Source organism: Synchiropus splendidus, chromosome 11, assembly GCF_027744825.2.
Source record: "Synchiropus splendidus isolate RoL2022-P1 chromosome 11, RoL_Sspl_1.0, whole genome shotgun sequence".
NCBI classification, from domain to species: Eukaryota; Metazoa; Chordata; class Actinopteri; order Syngnathiformes; family Callionymidae; genus Synchiropus; species Synchiropus splendidus.
In genome coordinates, this window is record NC_071344.1 from 14,181,067 (window position 1) to 14,198,862 (window position 17,796).

Here is a 17,796-nt window from a genome sequence, read left to right on the forward strand (position 1 = left end):
CAACTCGACCTATGTTGATCGCCTTTATTTCCCACGTCGCTGAGACTCGCATCAGCACCGTTCCCTGTCCAACCTGCCTCTCCTCTCCACGTGTCCAAACCCTCTGGTCTCCAACTGTCTCTCCCTCAGCATCTTCAGCTCAGGTCTGGCTCCTGTCCTACAGGGTGTCTTTGTCACTCCAGGTGCCACTCTTCTTCAGCCACACTGACTGCACTTTTCTCTTCACCCCTTTGCATCTCTGTACTGTCCCAAACACTTGAACTCATTGTTTTCAATGCTTGGCGGAACTTGCTGAACGCACAGGACTGCTCACCCTAACTGAGAGGCATCAAAGGACTTATTTTCAGGAAGTTCCTCACATTTCACACTGTGTCACTGAATGTTACAGTTGTAATTACTGATGCATAATCATGTATCAGAGTCAGTTTTATGGTCAAGAAAACAGAAGATCCTGGAATTTCCTCATGGTCAACCAGGGTGAGGTGTCAAGTGATCGGTTACCAACCACATTATTACCGTCTCATGTCACCAGACGTTCTGCAGAAGGACACGAGAATGGTTCCGTTTGTTTGGGACGCCATGGAGAACAGTGACTTGTGACTTGGTGGGTGAAGAAGGGATTGATCTTATCGCTGGTTAATAGTGGAGTTGATGCAAACTGGAAGCGACTCGTGTGACTTGTTCACTTGGTGTGACCTCACAATGCGTGATGAGCTTTTCACTCCAGACAAAAATAAATAGGAAGTCAGATGGTTGAGCAGAGATAATGACAGACTGCCTGTGGCTTCGTATCAAGGAGGTGCATGAAAGCAGCTCACTGTTGTCACTTTACGCCTTGATTCAGTGGAGATTTGGATGGAAACCTCCAGAAAAGGCAACTCTTTATGCACGCTGTGCATTTGGCTGCCTGCAGCAAACGTGTTGGAAACATCAGCTGATGGGCTGGGTGATGTGACAATAAGGAGATGAAACAGTGATGGATAACTAAGTCTTTCTTGAATCCCTGAATCCTCTGGTGTTCATGTTGACAGACACAGAACCGTTTGCTCCTGGTCCTTCCAGAGGAAAACTCTCTTAAGCTGAACATCAGTTACACTTGAATTGTGACAGTTTTTCAATACTTTTGTGTAGATTCCCTGTTATACATTCGTTATTATCACTGCATGATTCCTGCTATGTGACTGAAAGTTGAATGATTTATCACTTTTTTCATTCTGATAGATCTTTGATTGGTTAGTTGAAAAACACTTAAATCAGGCAGATATAGATGAAGAAGGCGAAGTCTGTCTGAGGCCAGTTGTGATGGCGGCAGATGAAAAGCCCTTTCATCATTCCGGCCAGGTCCTCCCTGCCCAGCGTGTAGATCTAATCTCTCCTGCGGCCCTGCACAACCAAAGGTGTCTGGGGAGATACCAGAACCGCTTCAACTGACATGCATCACATTTCCAGACGGGAGGAAAGAAAACGGATCAGAAAATGATGAGCTTCAGCCGCTCAGTTTCGGTTGAGCAAACCCACAGCTGCTCTGCGTGCGTAGATTCCCAAGTGGACCTCGTGTGACTGTGACCATGGAAAACTTTGAATCACGATTCCACTGGAGGCAACCAGCGCTTATCGTCTAGACCCGAGGGCAAGTCAAGGGCCAGGTCACTTGGAAGAGGGTGTCGGATGCTTTGGGACCACAGAACTGTCTGCACCTTCTTGAAACCGAGGCTCAAAAGGATAAACGGAGACGGGATGATGTCAGAGCCGAGTCATGTCCCCAAGTAGATCGGGCTTTTACCCGTCAGCTTCCTTCTTCGTTTTTGTAAAAGGGTTACACCGCCGCATACAGGCCTGGCACGTGTACTGCATCACTTTCAGTTCACTCCTTTGAAAACGACAGAGAAAAGGATCCGATCGGAAACGATGTTTTGTTTTAATATTTTTGAAAATGAAACCAGGGCGAACAGTGACCCATTCTGCGACAACAACAGACAAACGTTTTCTGTCCACTTTAAATACAAAAGAAAGTAAACATGAGTCGATGTTTAAATTGGCTCCCGCGCGAAATGAAACTGAACCCAAATCACATTTTCTTTTGTCGAACGAAAGTCACGTTTTGCGACTACAAATAGAAGTATTTGTATTTGTAGAATTTGCTGTCGAACACTGGAAGGCGCCATTTCCATGCCGAAGTCATGACGCTTCTCTGAAGGTCAGTGACAAAACAGTGAAGTTATGAATGACAGCTTGTTGTGCACACGCTCCATATGCGCCGCATCTTCCTCTTCCACGGGTCAAAGACCAGGCGGATTATTCGGGATTAAATGCGGAGATTCGCGCCAGGACACATGGAGAAGTGATTGCATTCATCATTAAGAGCCCTCAGATGGACAAAACACCAGTGTCGTCTTCACGCAGAGCGGAAAAATCCAGCAGTGATTCTTGGTGGATCAGCTGCGCATCTGCGTGTTTCCATTACGCACAGGGCGCTCACATGCCTCTCCAGCCGCTCTCAGCCAGCGAGGGTCAGTGGAGCCGTGTCGACCCCAGACCTCCTCACACCTCAGCACCTGAGGAGACCCGCTCGAATCACGGGGTGAATTGACTGAAATGGCTCGGAAGGCGACACCTCGCTGCCCCGCTGAAGGAAGCGCCAGCTCACCTTCATCCAACCGAATGTTCTATTGCTAGATTTGTTTTTCTCACTCTCACATCTGACACCGGATTGTCGGAACCATGGCCGCGGGGTCGTGAGATGACATGGATTTGGAAGGGAACAGCTCCTGCTTCTCCCGGAACGAGAGCGGCCGTGGACTTGGCTCGTCCTCCCGAGCGTCCACTGCGCTGGCCAGCGTGCTGATATTCACCATCGTGGTGGACATTCTGGGAAACCTCCTGGTCATCCTGTCCGTCTACAGGAACAAGAAGCTGCGCAACGCAGGTGAGACCGACGCAGACGCGCGCGTAAAACCGACATCACGATATCGGATCATGTTCAAGTCCCGGAAGGTTCCGGACAAAAAAGTGGGTGGTAAAAGTTCACACCTGGCGCCAGTAAGTCATGAACAACGTGAGACGCGGATGGAGGAATTTCAGATGGCGCATGTAACATGTCACTGTGTGTAGCTTACCTGCAACGCAAATGTACTTACAGCATCAAAATGAAGGCAGTACCCATGATCGCAGTTCATCTTTTCAAAACTGCCTGTCCAACTCCAACTGTAGGAGTACTTCAACTGCTAGTACTACTGTTGATCCTACTAATACAAATGATACCGCAACATCACACATTTTACCACAATGAAAACTAGTGTGACTTACACTGCTATGTGCAAATGCAAAGTGATGGTGGTACAATTTCAATATGGAGCTTCTGTGATTGACTGTATAAGTGAACATCATCTTCAAAACCACCTCTACAACTGCGACTAATCCTTGAAATGCCACTCATTGAGCTCCTAATAATCTGAGCGCATTTACTTCATTGCTGTATTTCCCACGACTTAACTTCATACTCCACGTGTCACTAGTAATTACACTTCTTCTGTTAAGATGTGACAACTGATGCTACAATTACTCTACTACAACCACAAGTACAACTGCTTCTACTACCACGACTACTGCTACGACTACTACAACTAGGGCCAATAAAAAACAATAAAACTACGTGTTCCACCACTACTGCAGCATCCACTTTAAAAGTACTGCAATGCTACTGCCACTAGTAGGATAATTGCTACTACTACTATGACTCAAAGTATGGGCAGAATACTATAAATATACTATATAAATACTTTAAGCTCTCTTACTTACCGAAGTACTCAGTAGTACTACTCATAAAATATCAATTGTAATTCAACAATTCCAGCTGCAGTGGTGGAATCCTCTTTTCACCCAAAAATATTGAGAACTTTGGCCTTTATTTGTTGCAAGTGGAAACTACTTCATCCAAATTATGATGTGATTGTTTTTGTAGCCAGTCACTCTGCTGAAGTATTTTTAGACGTGTTGGATAAATACTTGTAAGAGTCATTCGTGGCTGCACTTATGTAATCCCCTGACTTGTTTCCAACAGTGGTGCTGAGGCTCCAGCATCGCCGTGGCCCTTCATAAGTAATGAGTCTGTCTTTACCCTCCATCAGGCTCCATCCTTGAATCTCTGTGTGAAATAAATCCTTCCCCTCTTCATATCACCAGCTCTGCTCCATCACTGCGCGCCTTTCTTGTTACACATGAAGTGCCATGGGTTTGAAGGTGAGCGGGAGAATTGATGGTGGTCTCTTTGATGTCGCTCATCTTCCCCTGACATTATCTCATCATCACTCAAACGTTGCTTTACACCCCTCACTCTCCCGGCTGAGAGGCAGAATCCAGCAGGGATTTGTCGACTGAAGTGGCTGTTTTAAAAGCGACCTGCTCAACCACAGAAAGGTGAAGCAGAAGCAGCAATTCCACACACTCCACCTCTTGCACTTGTAGGGAAGGAAGTGGCTTGTTTGCTAGAGTGTCTCTGTCCATTAGCAAAACAACGGCGCGTTACCAACTTAGTTTTGCAAATGTTGAGCATGAGACAAGGAAAGGAGGTGTGAATTTAGGTAGAGTTCTGGAGGTCCACCTGGATCCAGGAGTGTTTTAAAGGATTCTCCGTTCAGTGACTTTATCAAACTAAGCACAGGTGAAATACATCACCTTCCAAATGACCGTGGTGGCACAGTGTGCTGTTTCTATTGAACCTGGCCTGGTTTGGTCCCCTTTTTGCTGTGACTTCATCCAAATCCTTGACGTGTGTGAGCATGACGGTTATGGAAGTGGTTTTATTGATTTTATTGGTGGAAAATATCTCAAATATTATCATGAAAAATTTCTCAAAACACGTTGCTGCATCACACGGACACAAACAAATACACATTCTACTTTTGATGTCTATTGTTGACAAGGAAAACTAAAAGAAAGTTAAATTACTGATAGTTTAAACACATCAGTTCTCAACATTGTCAGTATTAAAGTCAACAAATGACAGAGAATTTGTTCAAATACATATTATATGATATAAATATTCAGTCACCACTGGGCACCAGTGGCTCTATTTCACTAGATTTTAGGGTGATTTTTGGCCTCACATTTAACATTTCCTCGCCTAAGAAAATGAATATCATTGTAAATAAAAACAAAATATAGCGAAGGTAAGAAGCCGTTTCACTCAGTTTCCTGGACTTGCAGGGATTAGTCTCTCAGTTTTCCGTTTGCTGAGGTGCGAAGAAGGTGCCTACGCTGAGAAAGATGAGCTAATGTTGCTGTAAAGAGTTCAGGATGTGTCGGGAAAAGATTGAAATGCCTTTCAAAAGTGGCTCTTTCCTTCAACTCCTGTTGACTCGTCTCCTCCAGTTCTGCTGCTTCATCAGCTGTGGCTAACATGCCACTGCTCTCCTCAAACAAATGCAGCTGTGGTTTCATTCAGTTAATGGTTTTCCTGCGTTCGCCAAGTGTTTTTCACAGTGATTTCATTCCATTCCCTCGATCATTATTTCCCTTTAACAAATGGCTGCACTTCAAACTCAGTGACGATCAGAAGGAGTCACAACACTGAAGTCAATAATATCAGCAGAATCTGGAGACGAACCAACCAAAGAGCAGCGGCAGGTCACATGCTTGCCTTAATGATGAATGCAATCACTTCTCCATGTTTCCTAGACTTCCTGTAGCTCGGTGTTATTATACCCATGAGCTGCTTTATCTAATTCTAATACTGTAACTGTGGCAGTTGCCATTCAAATAAGTGGAAAATATAAGATATGTTTAACACAACAGCAAAAACAAACAGGTTCCCGGCTCTTGATTTTTGGCCCTTGAGCCATTATTTCTAACATAAATCAAGAGTGTGTCATGAGAAGAGGAAGCCATGTTTGTGTGCTTCAGGCGAGGCACTGAGAGGAGGTGAAGACGAGATGTCAGCAGAGAGAAAGATTCAAATGAGATGCCTCTGATATTCCTGCTGTTGAGATGGAGTGGCCCCCTGCTACGGTTGTGACTGGACTGTGGAAAGCTCCCGGCCGTCGGAGGCTTCTGCTGATGGCAGCGTGACTGTGTCATGAGCGCATGTGAATGAGGTGGCGGTGGCGTCAGGTCACATAGTGTCGCCGCTGACCGACTCATTTCATGTGCTACATCCATTACGCAACTGTGCTGCGTGAGTGACACACTGGAGTGGACTCGCACAAGAGCAACTGCGCCCTGTGTGTTGGTGGCTCCGCCTCCGACTGACATGGTTTCACTGTAAAGCCCCAACACTTGAGCCGACTCAAGCCCACTAATCGCCTGGTGAGCCGACCTTAAACGCCGTCATACATCGGACACCGTCGGCTCTGTGTTCCTCACCAGCTGTTTATAGCTCTGCTGCTCGATATGAAAGTTTCATTGTGGAGTTAGTGTGAGCCTCGGACAGTGACTGCCAGCGAAGCTGAGGTGAGCACCAGCAGCCTGTGATGAGCCTTCTGTATTAGCAGACTGAGCCCTCTGTCATGCGGACACACACACAGGTTCCCCTCCCAGCACTGAACAGCCTGGCGGGAACCTACTCCTCACGCTGCTGACCCTCGTCTTGTCATCACGTGATGTAATTACCTTTTTTTACGGGGTTTCTGTCATTTGGCTATTAAATCGTTTTATTTCTTTCAACCACAGCAGAAGCCTTCAGGCGAAAATGAAATACAGAAAGTCAAGCGGTAACTAAAACATTCAAGGGATTATTGGATACACAAAAGCAAAATGTCCAGTGCTCAGAAACATGATGTAACAACACATTATTACTGCTGATGAAAAGCATCTGAAATCGGAGCATTTATTTGTCATGAAAACAGGCCTTTTCCAAGTCAACTCCAAAGCGCCGGCGCTGTTGAGAGGAGCGTATTTTTCACGATGGTTCGGACCCCACTTCTCCAGCACCACACATGTGCTGACATTTACCAGTAATGCTTTCATCTCCTCTGAAAAAGGTCAGTTCACCAGTGCAAATTTCATCTCTCGGTCTTAAGCTCCCGTCTTGACCGTCAACTCCAAGCTCAACTGACTCCACTGTTCAATTTGGCTCCTCGAACTCGGGATTTATTGACTTCAGATGAAATCAGATGAGCTTTGGAATGTTTAATGCTGCTAAACCAGGAAGAGTTTGCATCTCAGAGAGCTCCTTCATCATCATCACACACCTCTGTGTGGTCCATAGTTCATGATCTCACGGCCTTATCTCAGGGTGGATCAAACCATTTTTTCCAGCCAAATTTTACACACCAAACCTCACTGAGACAAAGTGAAAAACGCCTTCTGAAATACTTGCATGAGACACAGCGGTCATGGGGGATTCTCTCGGAACGTCTTGGTGGCTCCGTTCAGTGACGTGTTTTGTGCCTCGTCGGCAGTCCGTTCCTCCGGCTTCAGATTCAGGTGCTGTGCTGCCACGCTCCGCCAGCTGCAGAACTTTAGGAAGACATCACAGAAGCCTCCCCAATCTGCTCTAGTCAAGTGGGTTTAGCGCAGCAGGTCTCCAGTCAATCTGTATCGTAAGAGCTGTGGCTGCACTTGAGCTCAGTTTTGAGGTTCACGTGTATGAAATACAGTACGAATCTGATTTATATTTAATATGACCATCGATGTTGTCATTCAGGGGTGTTCAGAGTAGAATTTAGGGGGAAAATAGCTTTAATGACAGTTCAATAATAATAATAATAATAGAGAATGTGTCTGAATGCTGGCGCCCTCTGCAGTAATACAGCCATGGGTTTGTGGCACTCCTTATAAAGCGATTATATTTAGGTAGAAACAAGTGTGTATTTACAGGACGCTCGGAGACATGATCCACAGAGACGCTCTTCTCTCTCAGCCGCTCAACTCCACCAGTGTGTGAGCAGGGATCATCGCACCGCACACACACAGTTCCCCTCTTCAAATGTGGTCCCAGTTTGGCTGGGTCGGTTCTCCATCTGCCACTGAATCGCTACCTTATGCTCAGCACTAACAGGTCAACAGATTCTCACGAGTGTACAAATGCACTTCAGTCTCCGATGGCTCGGAGATGTCCAACAGCCATTCGGGGTGTGAACATGAAAGTGTTCCAGCGTCACCGCTCTAAAAATAAACTCAGCAAATGTACTCATGAGAACGTGACAGAGACATGAGAACCTTGTAGCGGAGATGATGGCAGCCCGGCTGAGAGATGGGGCTGTTTCCCGTCAGGGCAGGAAGATAATTCCGTCTTTGTCGAGTCACACATGCCGCATCCTCGGGCGCTCCACAGTCGCGAAGAAGACACTCGGTTCAACAAGTCGGCAGAGTGAAAACAGAGGCGTGTTGTAATTGACAGCACAGATCCGTGGGGAATATCAGCTCCTCACATTAGTCATGTCTTCTGGCCCATGTTAGTGTCCCAAACAGCCTCAGTCGAAGCTGTGGAAGCTGAAGATCCGTGAACGAGAGCACATCTTTTACATGCTCAAAATGGTGGACCTCTACACGACCAACCCCTCCTCGCTCCCATGACGGAGGCTAGGTGGCGCTCCATTTATTCCACGTGTGACAACGTGTCCATTTTTAGTAAGAGCCTGTCAAACAGCCGTGTGTTTTAGTCACGTTGACTTACGGCACCATCACTGCACATCTCCCCATCCCATGTGCTCCGCGTCCCCGGCCTGGACCGACATACAAACGTGAAACCTGTTTTCTTTCTCCCCTCGCGCTCTCCCCACACACAGTGCCCCCGCATCAACATGCGACGTTGGAGGCTGCCTTTGGCGTCAGCATAGGACACAGAAGTCCACTCCCCAGCCTCAGTATCGAGGCAGTGAGGACGGGTTGATAGGACGTAGGCTCATGCTGAAAACAGTCATCAGACTGTAGCATTATCTTCTACTGTGGGTGCACACGCTGAGATACTCGAGACATTTCTGTTTTGCCCCTTCCTGAACAAAGTCTTGTCTGATGGGGGGTTGTGTTTCGATGTGATGTTTCACATGTAGTCCATCAAGAAGGGCACCGAGAAACAAGAAAACCTCATCTTCACCTGGTCCGGGTGGCTTGCGAGACTTTTACTTTTGTTTGGCGAGCAGCGGCTGTGTTTCTGTCATTCGGTCTTCCAGCGTTGTGGCGTTTCTCCTCCGTTCCAACATGTGCTATCACGGGAGATTTCTTCCTTGGAGGAGGAGCCTCTCCGGTGGCGGGGCAGAGTCCATCGAGCTCAGATGATCAGGACACACACCACCCACACTACCATCAGTCACGCGTGTTAATCTGAATGATTTTGAAGGACTACAGAGATAATTGGTTGAAATGAAATTAAATCCTGATGAATATTTCCATGGTTTCACGAGCAAACAATTCTGAATCTCAGCTGACTAATGCCTGAAAGCTCCTTCGATTCTCACGTGTGACCTGAGTCATTTTCACAGTACCACTCACGTCACGACTGTACATCAGGCCAAACCATGACCTTGGCTCGGACAGAACAAATATAAAGAAGTGGTATAATCCAATTGTCAAAAGAACCTTAAGTGCTTTGTGTAAATGATTAATAGAGTGCGTTGGAAGGACACGGCGGAGCAGCAGTTCCAAACTTTGGTGCCGTGGAGAGAAGCCTTGGCTCTGAAGGAGGCTCCGTGACTAGAATCCAAATCAAGTGTGTGTGTCTTGAAATGATTTCCAAGTTATCACAGGGTAAGAATGTGGGGTGTCATTAGGCCTCAGGTGGGTCACACGCGGTTTTGCTCCATCAAAAGGAAGAAAACCCCCAAACATCCGGTGTGAAGTTTTCAGGAGACTATTGTTGTTGGCCCTGCCAAACAAACAATGGTCCCTGCACCAACTATACACTGTTTACTGCCGCACCAACTGGGAACCACTGTTGTGAAGTGGCTCAAAAGAGTCAAATCTTCCCCAAAATAATTGTTATTTGACAGACGATTGTACGACACATGCTGTGCTCGACAGTGACTTGTAACCAGGCAGCATCACCTGAGGCTGCCGTCCTCCAGAACATGATTTCATGCGCGAGTCGCTACCAATTTGTCAATGCTAATACCCTTGCCAAAAGGTTATTGTTATTTATGACGACGCCGGCAAGTAATGTAATTCGCTCGACGCTGGGAGCCTGGCGTCTGGCATTGAGCAGCCCTCGTCATTTTCATGGATTCATCTTGACTTTAAAGATGATAAATATAGCCGCACCATGAATTGCATGTCACGTTTCCAGTCGACTCGGCGCGAGCGATGGGCTGCAGTGGAAGGGTTTGACAGGGAAACGTAAGCTCTTGGGATTTGCCTGCTCACACGGCCGTGCAACTTGTCAGATTGGAAAAGCTTTTGTGCAGTTTTGTTTCCCCCTCACTCCGATATCTTCCGTCTAAATCCCACCCTGACTTTTTCCATTATTTAGTGCCATTCATCTGGAGAGCTGCGAGCCTCCATGAATATGGATCTGAAGCTCATTTCATATATCCGCACGTCCCGACGCTGAGCCAGGCTCTATTGCATTTCTTTACACCAGCACAACATTGACAAATACATCGCTTGAGGCTGGAAGGATCTCACGTGTTCTTTAGTCAGCGGGTGGACATTTGTAGTCTTAACTCATGGTGGAAGCAAAATCACGACGCTTTATTTGTTTTTAATAAATGTGTAGATCAGTATTGAAAGATCCAAATTTAAAATTGTCATGCCAATGGAAAAAAAACTCAAAAAACATGTGGCACTGTAATAAACAAGACTGCACTGCTCGAGTTGTCAGTGATCTACAGTCAGGCAAAGCCACGATGATCGACCGGCAGCCAAGTGGCAGGTGCACTGCCAGAGCGACAGTTTGCTGTTTCAGTTAGTGGTTTTTGAACTAGACTTGACACTAGAAGGATCAAGTTGAAGGTGAACCCACTCACATAAACTTGACCAGCAGGGCAGGGCAGACGTTTTTCACATCTTAAATTTCTAGGCAAATTTAGTCTCCTTCATCATGGATGTTTTGGTTATGACATCACACAGTGTAATGTTGCTCACGTAGAGATGCTCCCTGCTGTTTGTGTGCAACCAACCTGAGATATTTGCGTCAATGAACAATTTTTTCTGTCATAAATGTCATTGAAATTGAGGGGTTAAAGCGCTGTCAGATCCAGATCTGTCTGAGTTGGGGAACGCAGTCGCCGTCTATGAATGGGTGATATGGGCGTGAAAAATGGATTGAAAACATCGGCGGGAGGCGTCGCCTGGATGTGAGCTCTTCTCCTCCCTCTGATCCTTTCACGTTCATTTATACCAACATTGGAGGGATCAATGCTGCAAACCTGCTCACTGTCCGACACGAGTCTTGGTTTTACCAGATGAATATAAAGTTACCGATCATACTCATGCGTTGATGCGTCACATTTTATACCACTGAAATCATGATACCTTCAAATCGGAGGCAGCTCACATGTGGGCCCAGGTCAAAGGTCACTGCCGGCTGTATCCACACCTCAGCTCTGTTGAGGCATGAATGTTTTTATTTTTCCTCTGGAGCAAACATTGCTGCAGTGGTATGTTTGGCTGTGATCAAGATCAGCTGTGCCAAGTTTATTAATGAAACAGCAAGCGAGGATGATTCATCCTGCTTTTTAATAATGAAGGACAACAAAACAAAAGGACTCATTTGGCCAGTTAGCAGCGCCTCCCCCCCTCCCTCCGGCTCCCCTCTGGCCGGCCCTCAGCTGTGCTGTAGCGCTTACCTCTGGACGATTCGAGGGGAAGAGGGTTCAGCCAAGGAGAGCCAGGGCTGTTAGCCCCCGACTAGACCGGGCCGTGCTCACAAGAGCCGCGCGCTGTCAGCCAGGAATCAAACCTCTGCACCACAGCGAGCTGCACAAGCGTCACAAACACAATCTGACAGATACGCCCGCTGAGCTGACTCCAGGATGCAAAACAAACGCTCGCATGTTCGTGGAAGTGGACTGCGGAGATGGTGCTCGCCGGCGAGTTATTCTGATCTGTGGCAGTCAACACAATGATTTGTTTTAAATTTAGTGTGTGGGGATTTGATGGCGGCGAAGGGCAGGATTAAAATGCTGCATAGCAGAGAGAGGTATCGCAGCAAGCTTCTGAAGGGGAGGATTGATGGCTGCGCTGTGCTTGAAATCCTCTCCATCATGCCTGCCAATCACGCCTGTTGTTTCAGCTGTTTTCTGGCTGAGTAAAAGCTTTAGTGCTCACATTAGCCTTCAGGAGGGAATTTATGCTCATCAGCCCAGGCATCACGCTCCACGTCGGCCTCCAAATGCCAGACACATTGACAAAACACATTCTTTGCGGGAAATTTCATCGCAGAAACAAAAAATACAAAAAATGACCTCCAGTCGAGGTAAAGACTGAAGAGGTCGGCCCAAAAGGGTTTGACCCAAAAGACTTATGGTCCACACACGTGCAAATCACCACCAAATGAATGCAGCTTGTAGCATTGAAGACAGACAAACTTAATGGAAGGTACAACACAGTCTCACTTCTGAGGCATCAAATAACTACCTTTGTCCACTGGCCTTTTGCCTCTCCAGGTCCCCTACACTGGGACTTGGACCCCATGTGGTGAGACTTCACGTGGCTGCGCCTGTTGAGACAGTCCCTCGCCGTCAGTCTGGGAGGACGCCACTTTTTAAGCTTGACCGTTAGGGATCAAGATGTTGCGTCATGTAAACTAGAGAAAGTGGTCCGGTTGTGCCATGGGGTGACGCCATGAGTGAAGTGCAGGTCCACATATGGTGCATCAGCAGTAACATCACATGAAAAGCTGCCCATCCTCAACCCTGTGCTACCTCTTCCTGACTGCAGCCATTTGCATGGAATGTCAGGGGTCAAAAATGGGGTCAGCATGACTTCTGCTTCAGCGTTGGACGCAAAAGTCAACTTGACGATAGTCGATATTTGACTCCATAGGTGTGGGAAGGCCATGAGCTCAACAACTGTTGCTCACGAATGACTTACACATGGAAGGGTAGAGGTCCAAAAAGCGTGGATGATGATGACACAAGACCGTCTGAGGATGAAATGGAGGCTGTTAGACAGAGATCTATCCACTCTGTTGGCATTGTCACCCCATGTTCTTCTGGTGACTTGCAGAAGTCCTAGAAATCCATCTCTCCATGTTGCCCACAGAGTGTAAATCTACCTTCCAATAAGTGTGATTCTGAGTCATAAAAAATAAAGCCATCATCTGCCCTACTTTGAAGATTCCTTGAATTCAGTGCTTTGTACTCCAAAGTTTGCCAAACATCACTGTGATTGAATGTGGCCTGACTGTATTCAGTGTGATTTATTATTCTTCCCGGTCTGCGGCAGAGCCCCCCACCTCGAGCAGCTGCTCCGAAACAACATCAGGTTTTTTTTTCATTCTGATTAATTTCTTGGGAGTGGATCCAGTGTCAGGCGGCCGTCAGCACCGGATCTCCAGAGTACAGGGACCAGTTTTGATGCAGTCAGACGCCAAAATCAATCACGTCCTGCGTGGTTATAGACTCGAGCAAATGTTTGGTCTCGTCGGTGGATAAGTACTTTAATGCAATTAGTTTTATTGGAAGGGACCTCAACTGTTATTAATGCAACCTGACAGACTGATAGCGCGACGTATATAATGCTCTTTAAAGGCTGTATTGCCATTGATGCGAAGCAGACGTGGAACATATAACTGTGACAGTGATACTGTGAGATGTTTCCCCTGAAATATGGAGCTGCCTCCACAGTGGAGCCACAAACAGTCAGATGCAGATTTAGAGGGGGCTGATTCTCACGTGTGTCAGTGTGCATGTGTGTGAGTCGCTAAATGTGCTGATGCTGTGCATCTTTCTTTAGTTGACTTTTGGTGTGTTATTGCATTGATTGATCTGAATGGCCTAATGGATGCAGGGTTTCGTGTCGCAATACAGGAGCTGAAACCCACAAAAAAATAAGCAAATGCCTTCCAGGAAAGTGTCACTCTCACTTCCTGTCAGCTGGTTTCTGTAACGTGAAATACATTTTTCAGTTTGGAGGACTGGTGAACGACTGTGACGCTGCCCCTGTGGTGGTGTCGGACTGCAGACTCTCCAGTCTTGTGTTTGCTTATTCGCTGAAGCAGGGTTCCTGCCAGGGGGATGCAGATTCAGAGGGCAACATGGTCTGCAGCATAAAAGGGCGGGGAGCTAGGGTGACTAGAGAAATCATTTTTCCTGACTGTCTTGGGGATGCCCTGGGCGAAGGCGAGGATTCGGGCTGACCCCAGAAGAGCTGCAGCAGGTTTGAGGGACAGTAAAGTGTTGTAGACTGAGACCAAACTGAAGGGTGTCGTCCGTAGGCTCCAGCACCTGTGACCCAACTCGGTGAAGCCAGAGAGATGTGCATGCGTGGATGTACTCTTGATGGCTCTTAACTCCCTCTCTTTGCAGGAAACATCTTCGTGGTGAGCCTGTCAGTGGCAGACCTGGTGGTGGCGCTTTACCCGTATCCCTTGGTGCTAACAGCCATCTTCCACAATGACTGGACGATGGGCGACCTGCACTGCCAGGCCAGTGGTTTCATAATGGGCCTCAGTGTTATTGGGTCCATCTTCAACATCACAGCCATTGCCATCAACCGCTACTGCTACATCTGCCACAGCCTGCATTACGACCGCCTGTACAGCCTGAGGAAGACCTGCTGCTACCTGGGCCTCACCTGGCTGCTCACTGCCCTCGCCACCGTGCCCAACTTCTTTGTGGGCTCCCTGCAGTACGACCCTCGCATCTACTCCTGCACCTTCGCCCAGACGGTCAGCTCGTACTACACCATCTCCGTGGTGGTCATCCACTTCCTCATCCCTCTCCTGGTGGTGTCCTACTGCTACTTGAGGATATGGGTTCTGGTGATTCAGGTCAAACACAGAGTCAAACCTGAGCAAGGGGCCAAACTCAAACCCAGCGATGTAAGGAATTTTCTGACTATGTTCATGGTGTTTGTGCTGTTCGCCGTGTGCTGGGCGCCGCTGAACCTCATAGGCCTGGCCGTCGCCATAAACCCGGCCAAAGTGGCGCCCTACATCCCGGAGTGGCTGTTTGTCACCAGCTACTTCATGGCCTACTTCAACAGCTGCCTGAACGCCATCATCTACGGATTACTCAACCAAAACTTCCGCAAGGAGTACAAGACCATCCTCTTGGCTCTGTGCGTGCCACGGCTGCTCCTCATGGAGACCTCAAGATGTGCCACGGAAGGTCTGAAGAGCAAGCCTTCTGCAGCGGTCACAAACAACAATGTAGCAGAGCTAAACGTATGAGCTGCGCTAGCAACTCACTTGGTGCCTTCATATCTTGTCAAAGTGTTGTGGGGGGTGGAAGGTTCGCCCGGTGTCGAGCAGCTCACCTGCGAGTTAGTGGGCTGAGCTGTCTGTACTGTAGTGTGTAGAACAACAACATAGTCCGTAGGAGCCACGTGTATGTCCAACATGATGATATAGTCCTTCACAACCCTTGAGATATGAATGTTCTTCTTGATTCTAAATACTTCAGCGGCGTCTGGGAAACCAAAGGCAGGGTGTTTTCTTTGAAAGCAACCAGTATTTAAACTCCAGATCGACACTAAAGCCCTTGGATATTGAGGATTTCAAGCTACCGCTTGGCTTGCAGCGATGGGAAAACACATATTATCGCCTTGATAGGCCATTATGAAAATTGAATGGTGAATTTTATATTAAGTGTGGGCAAGTAAATGAGCTCTTTGTTTTATGGACTATTTAACGCTCCGGTTCTGAGCAGCGGTGCTCTCACTCTGGGAAGATTGCTGAGGTTGTTGCTCCACTTTCAACGTGTTAAAGAAGAAAAAATAAACAAAACAAGAGCAGGCCTTGTGCAATTGGAAAAAAAGTGAGTGCCTTCTTTGAGTCACAGATTTGAATCTGCGGTAGTTCCGTGCCATGCCGATTTGTAAATGTAATAAGTGCTGTTGTTCTGTGAAAAGCTTTTTCATTTAATGAGTCGTGTTTTCATGGACCATTGTGCAAAGCGACAACATGAATACAAGTTATTAAGAGGAGAACAACTGAATTGGTGGCTGCTGAAGTGCAAATAGATAAGAAAGAAACAAACTAAACTCAGTTGTGCAAGGAAATTCAACAAATAGCAAAATAAGCCTGAATAAATGGTAAATGGAAGAATAACAGAGCCACTGGATTGATGGATGCATTGTGCCACAAGACAAATGACTGAACCTGTCGGTCAGTTCCACGAAATAAATCAGAGGTGTCGGGTCTTAAAAGAGCTGATAAGAAACACTACTTTTCTCAGGATGTATCATCAGAAGGAGACGCTGAAGAGGGCTGCAGACGCGGTGAAAGTAGAGAGGAAACAGTGGGGCATCTTATCTAAATAAGGAGGCAGTTCAGCACTGCTGCGACTGCACTGTGAAGATGAATGTTCAGTGAGGTGGAAGATCATGGCAGGCAAGCTCTGATGAGTGAAACGAGACCTGAGTTCATGGGTGGACAACACACGACTCAGAAGAGTGAAGAGCTTCTCACACAACCCAACTTGTCGACACAAAGCCTCTAGCAAACACTTGAGCATGAGGATTGGGACCATAGGGGCCGCACAAAGAAAGGCTTTCCTGAGACTGAAAAACTGCTTTGACTGCCACACCTGACTTCACCTGTGAATTATACGACCATCACTCTGTTCAGCGCCTCAATTCTTCTGACTCTGCTCACCTAGTCATGCATACTTAAAGGAGGCCTAAATATCTAATAAATCTCAGCCTCAACAGAGCTGATGATACCTAAAGCCTCTCCCTCTTCTGGTGGAGAGCCACAGATGGGATTCCGTGATGGTGAAAGTGCGCCTGAGCACATGTCACCCGAGCGGGGATGAGCTCTGACAGCGTGCTAGCTTATACTCCAGCCACCAAATAAGCTATGAGTGCGTTGCTCTCAGCAGCACCCAGAGATGGAGACATTTCTCATGCACTGCCATGCACAGGTGGCGCTGTTTCAACACATGCCTCTACATGTTCTTCTGTCAAATGCAGAGATTTGAATGTGGCACCTGGATAAGACCAGGCCCAGGCCCAGAGGAATGTCCGATTTCAGCGGTGACATATAGCCAGGTCACTTCACAAGGGTCAGGCGGTGTCCAGTCCAGCAGGTTTCCTGCTGCGGGTAGAGATGACCACTCCAAAGAGTCACAGCATACTTCTCTGTTTCCTCTCACCTTCCTCACTTCACTTGCTCCTCCTGGTGTCACAGTATAGAATGTCGCTGTGCTGCAGATCAAACTGAAGCTGAGCGGAAACTGCTTTGTAATGATAAAAGTTTGGAGACAGGAAGACGGTCAAAGTCGTTCTTTCAACATGGAGGAGTCTAAAGTTTTCCCTAAGGAGATGATAAGGACAGGGAGTCCGACAGGGCGATGTGTGTCTCGCCGAGATTTAGGTCCACTACTTCAAGTGTGCATGAACTGTGTAATAAAACTTTAATACCTGGTGATTCCACTGCTCTCTGTCGCAGGCTTGTTTTTGTTTGGTATCATTTGTGTCTACAAATGAGCTTCTCCAGAGGAGAGGAGTTACTTCAGAAGAGAGGAGCTTCTCCAGAGGAGAGGAGTTACTTCAGAGGAGAGGAGCTTTTCCAGAAGAGAGGAGCTTCTCCAGAGGAGAGGAGTTACTTCAGAGGAGAGCAGCTTCTCCAGAGGAGAGGAGTTACTCCAGAGGAGAGGAGCTACTCCAGAGGAGAGGAGCTACTCCAGAAGAGAGGAGCTTCTCCAGAGGAGAGGAGTTACTTCAGAGGAGAGGAGCTTCTCCAGAGGAGAGGAGTTA

At 47.3% G+C, this 17,796-nt stretch overlaps 1 protein-coding gene across 1 annotated transcript; it reads left to right on the forward strand.

The window, feature by feature from the left end:
• The first annotated feature begins 2,269 nt into the window (after positions 1 to 2,269).
• On the forward strand, positions 2,270 to 17,485 carry mtnr1c (melatonin receptor 1C). The gene is made up of 2 exons (XM_053879892.1): positions 2,270 to 2,926; positions 14,403 to 17,485. Exons 1-2 carry the CDS (start codon positions 2,746 to 2,748, stop codon positions 15,266 to 15,268), a joined length of 1,047 nt encoding a protein of 348 aa, XP_053735867.1. The 5' UTR covers positions 2,270 to 2,745; the 3' UTR covers positions 15,269 to 17,485.
• Positions 17,486 to 17,796: the final 311 nt, after the last annotated feature.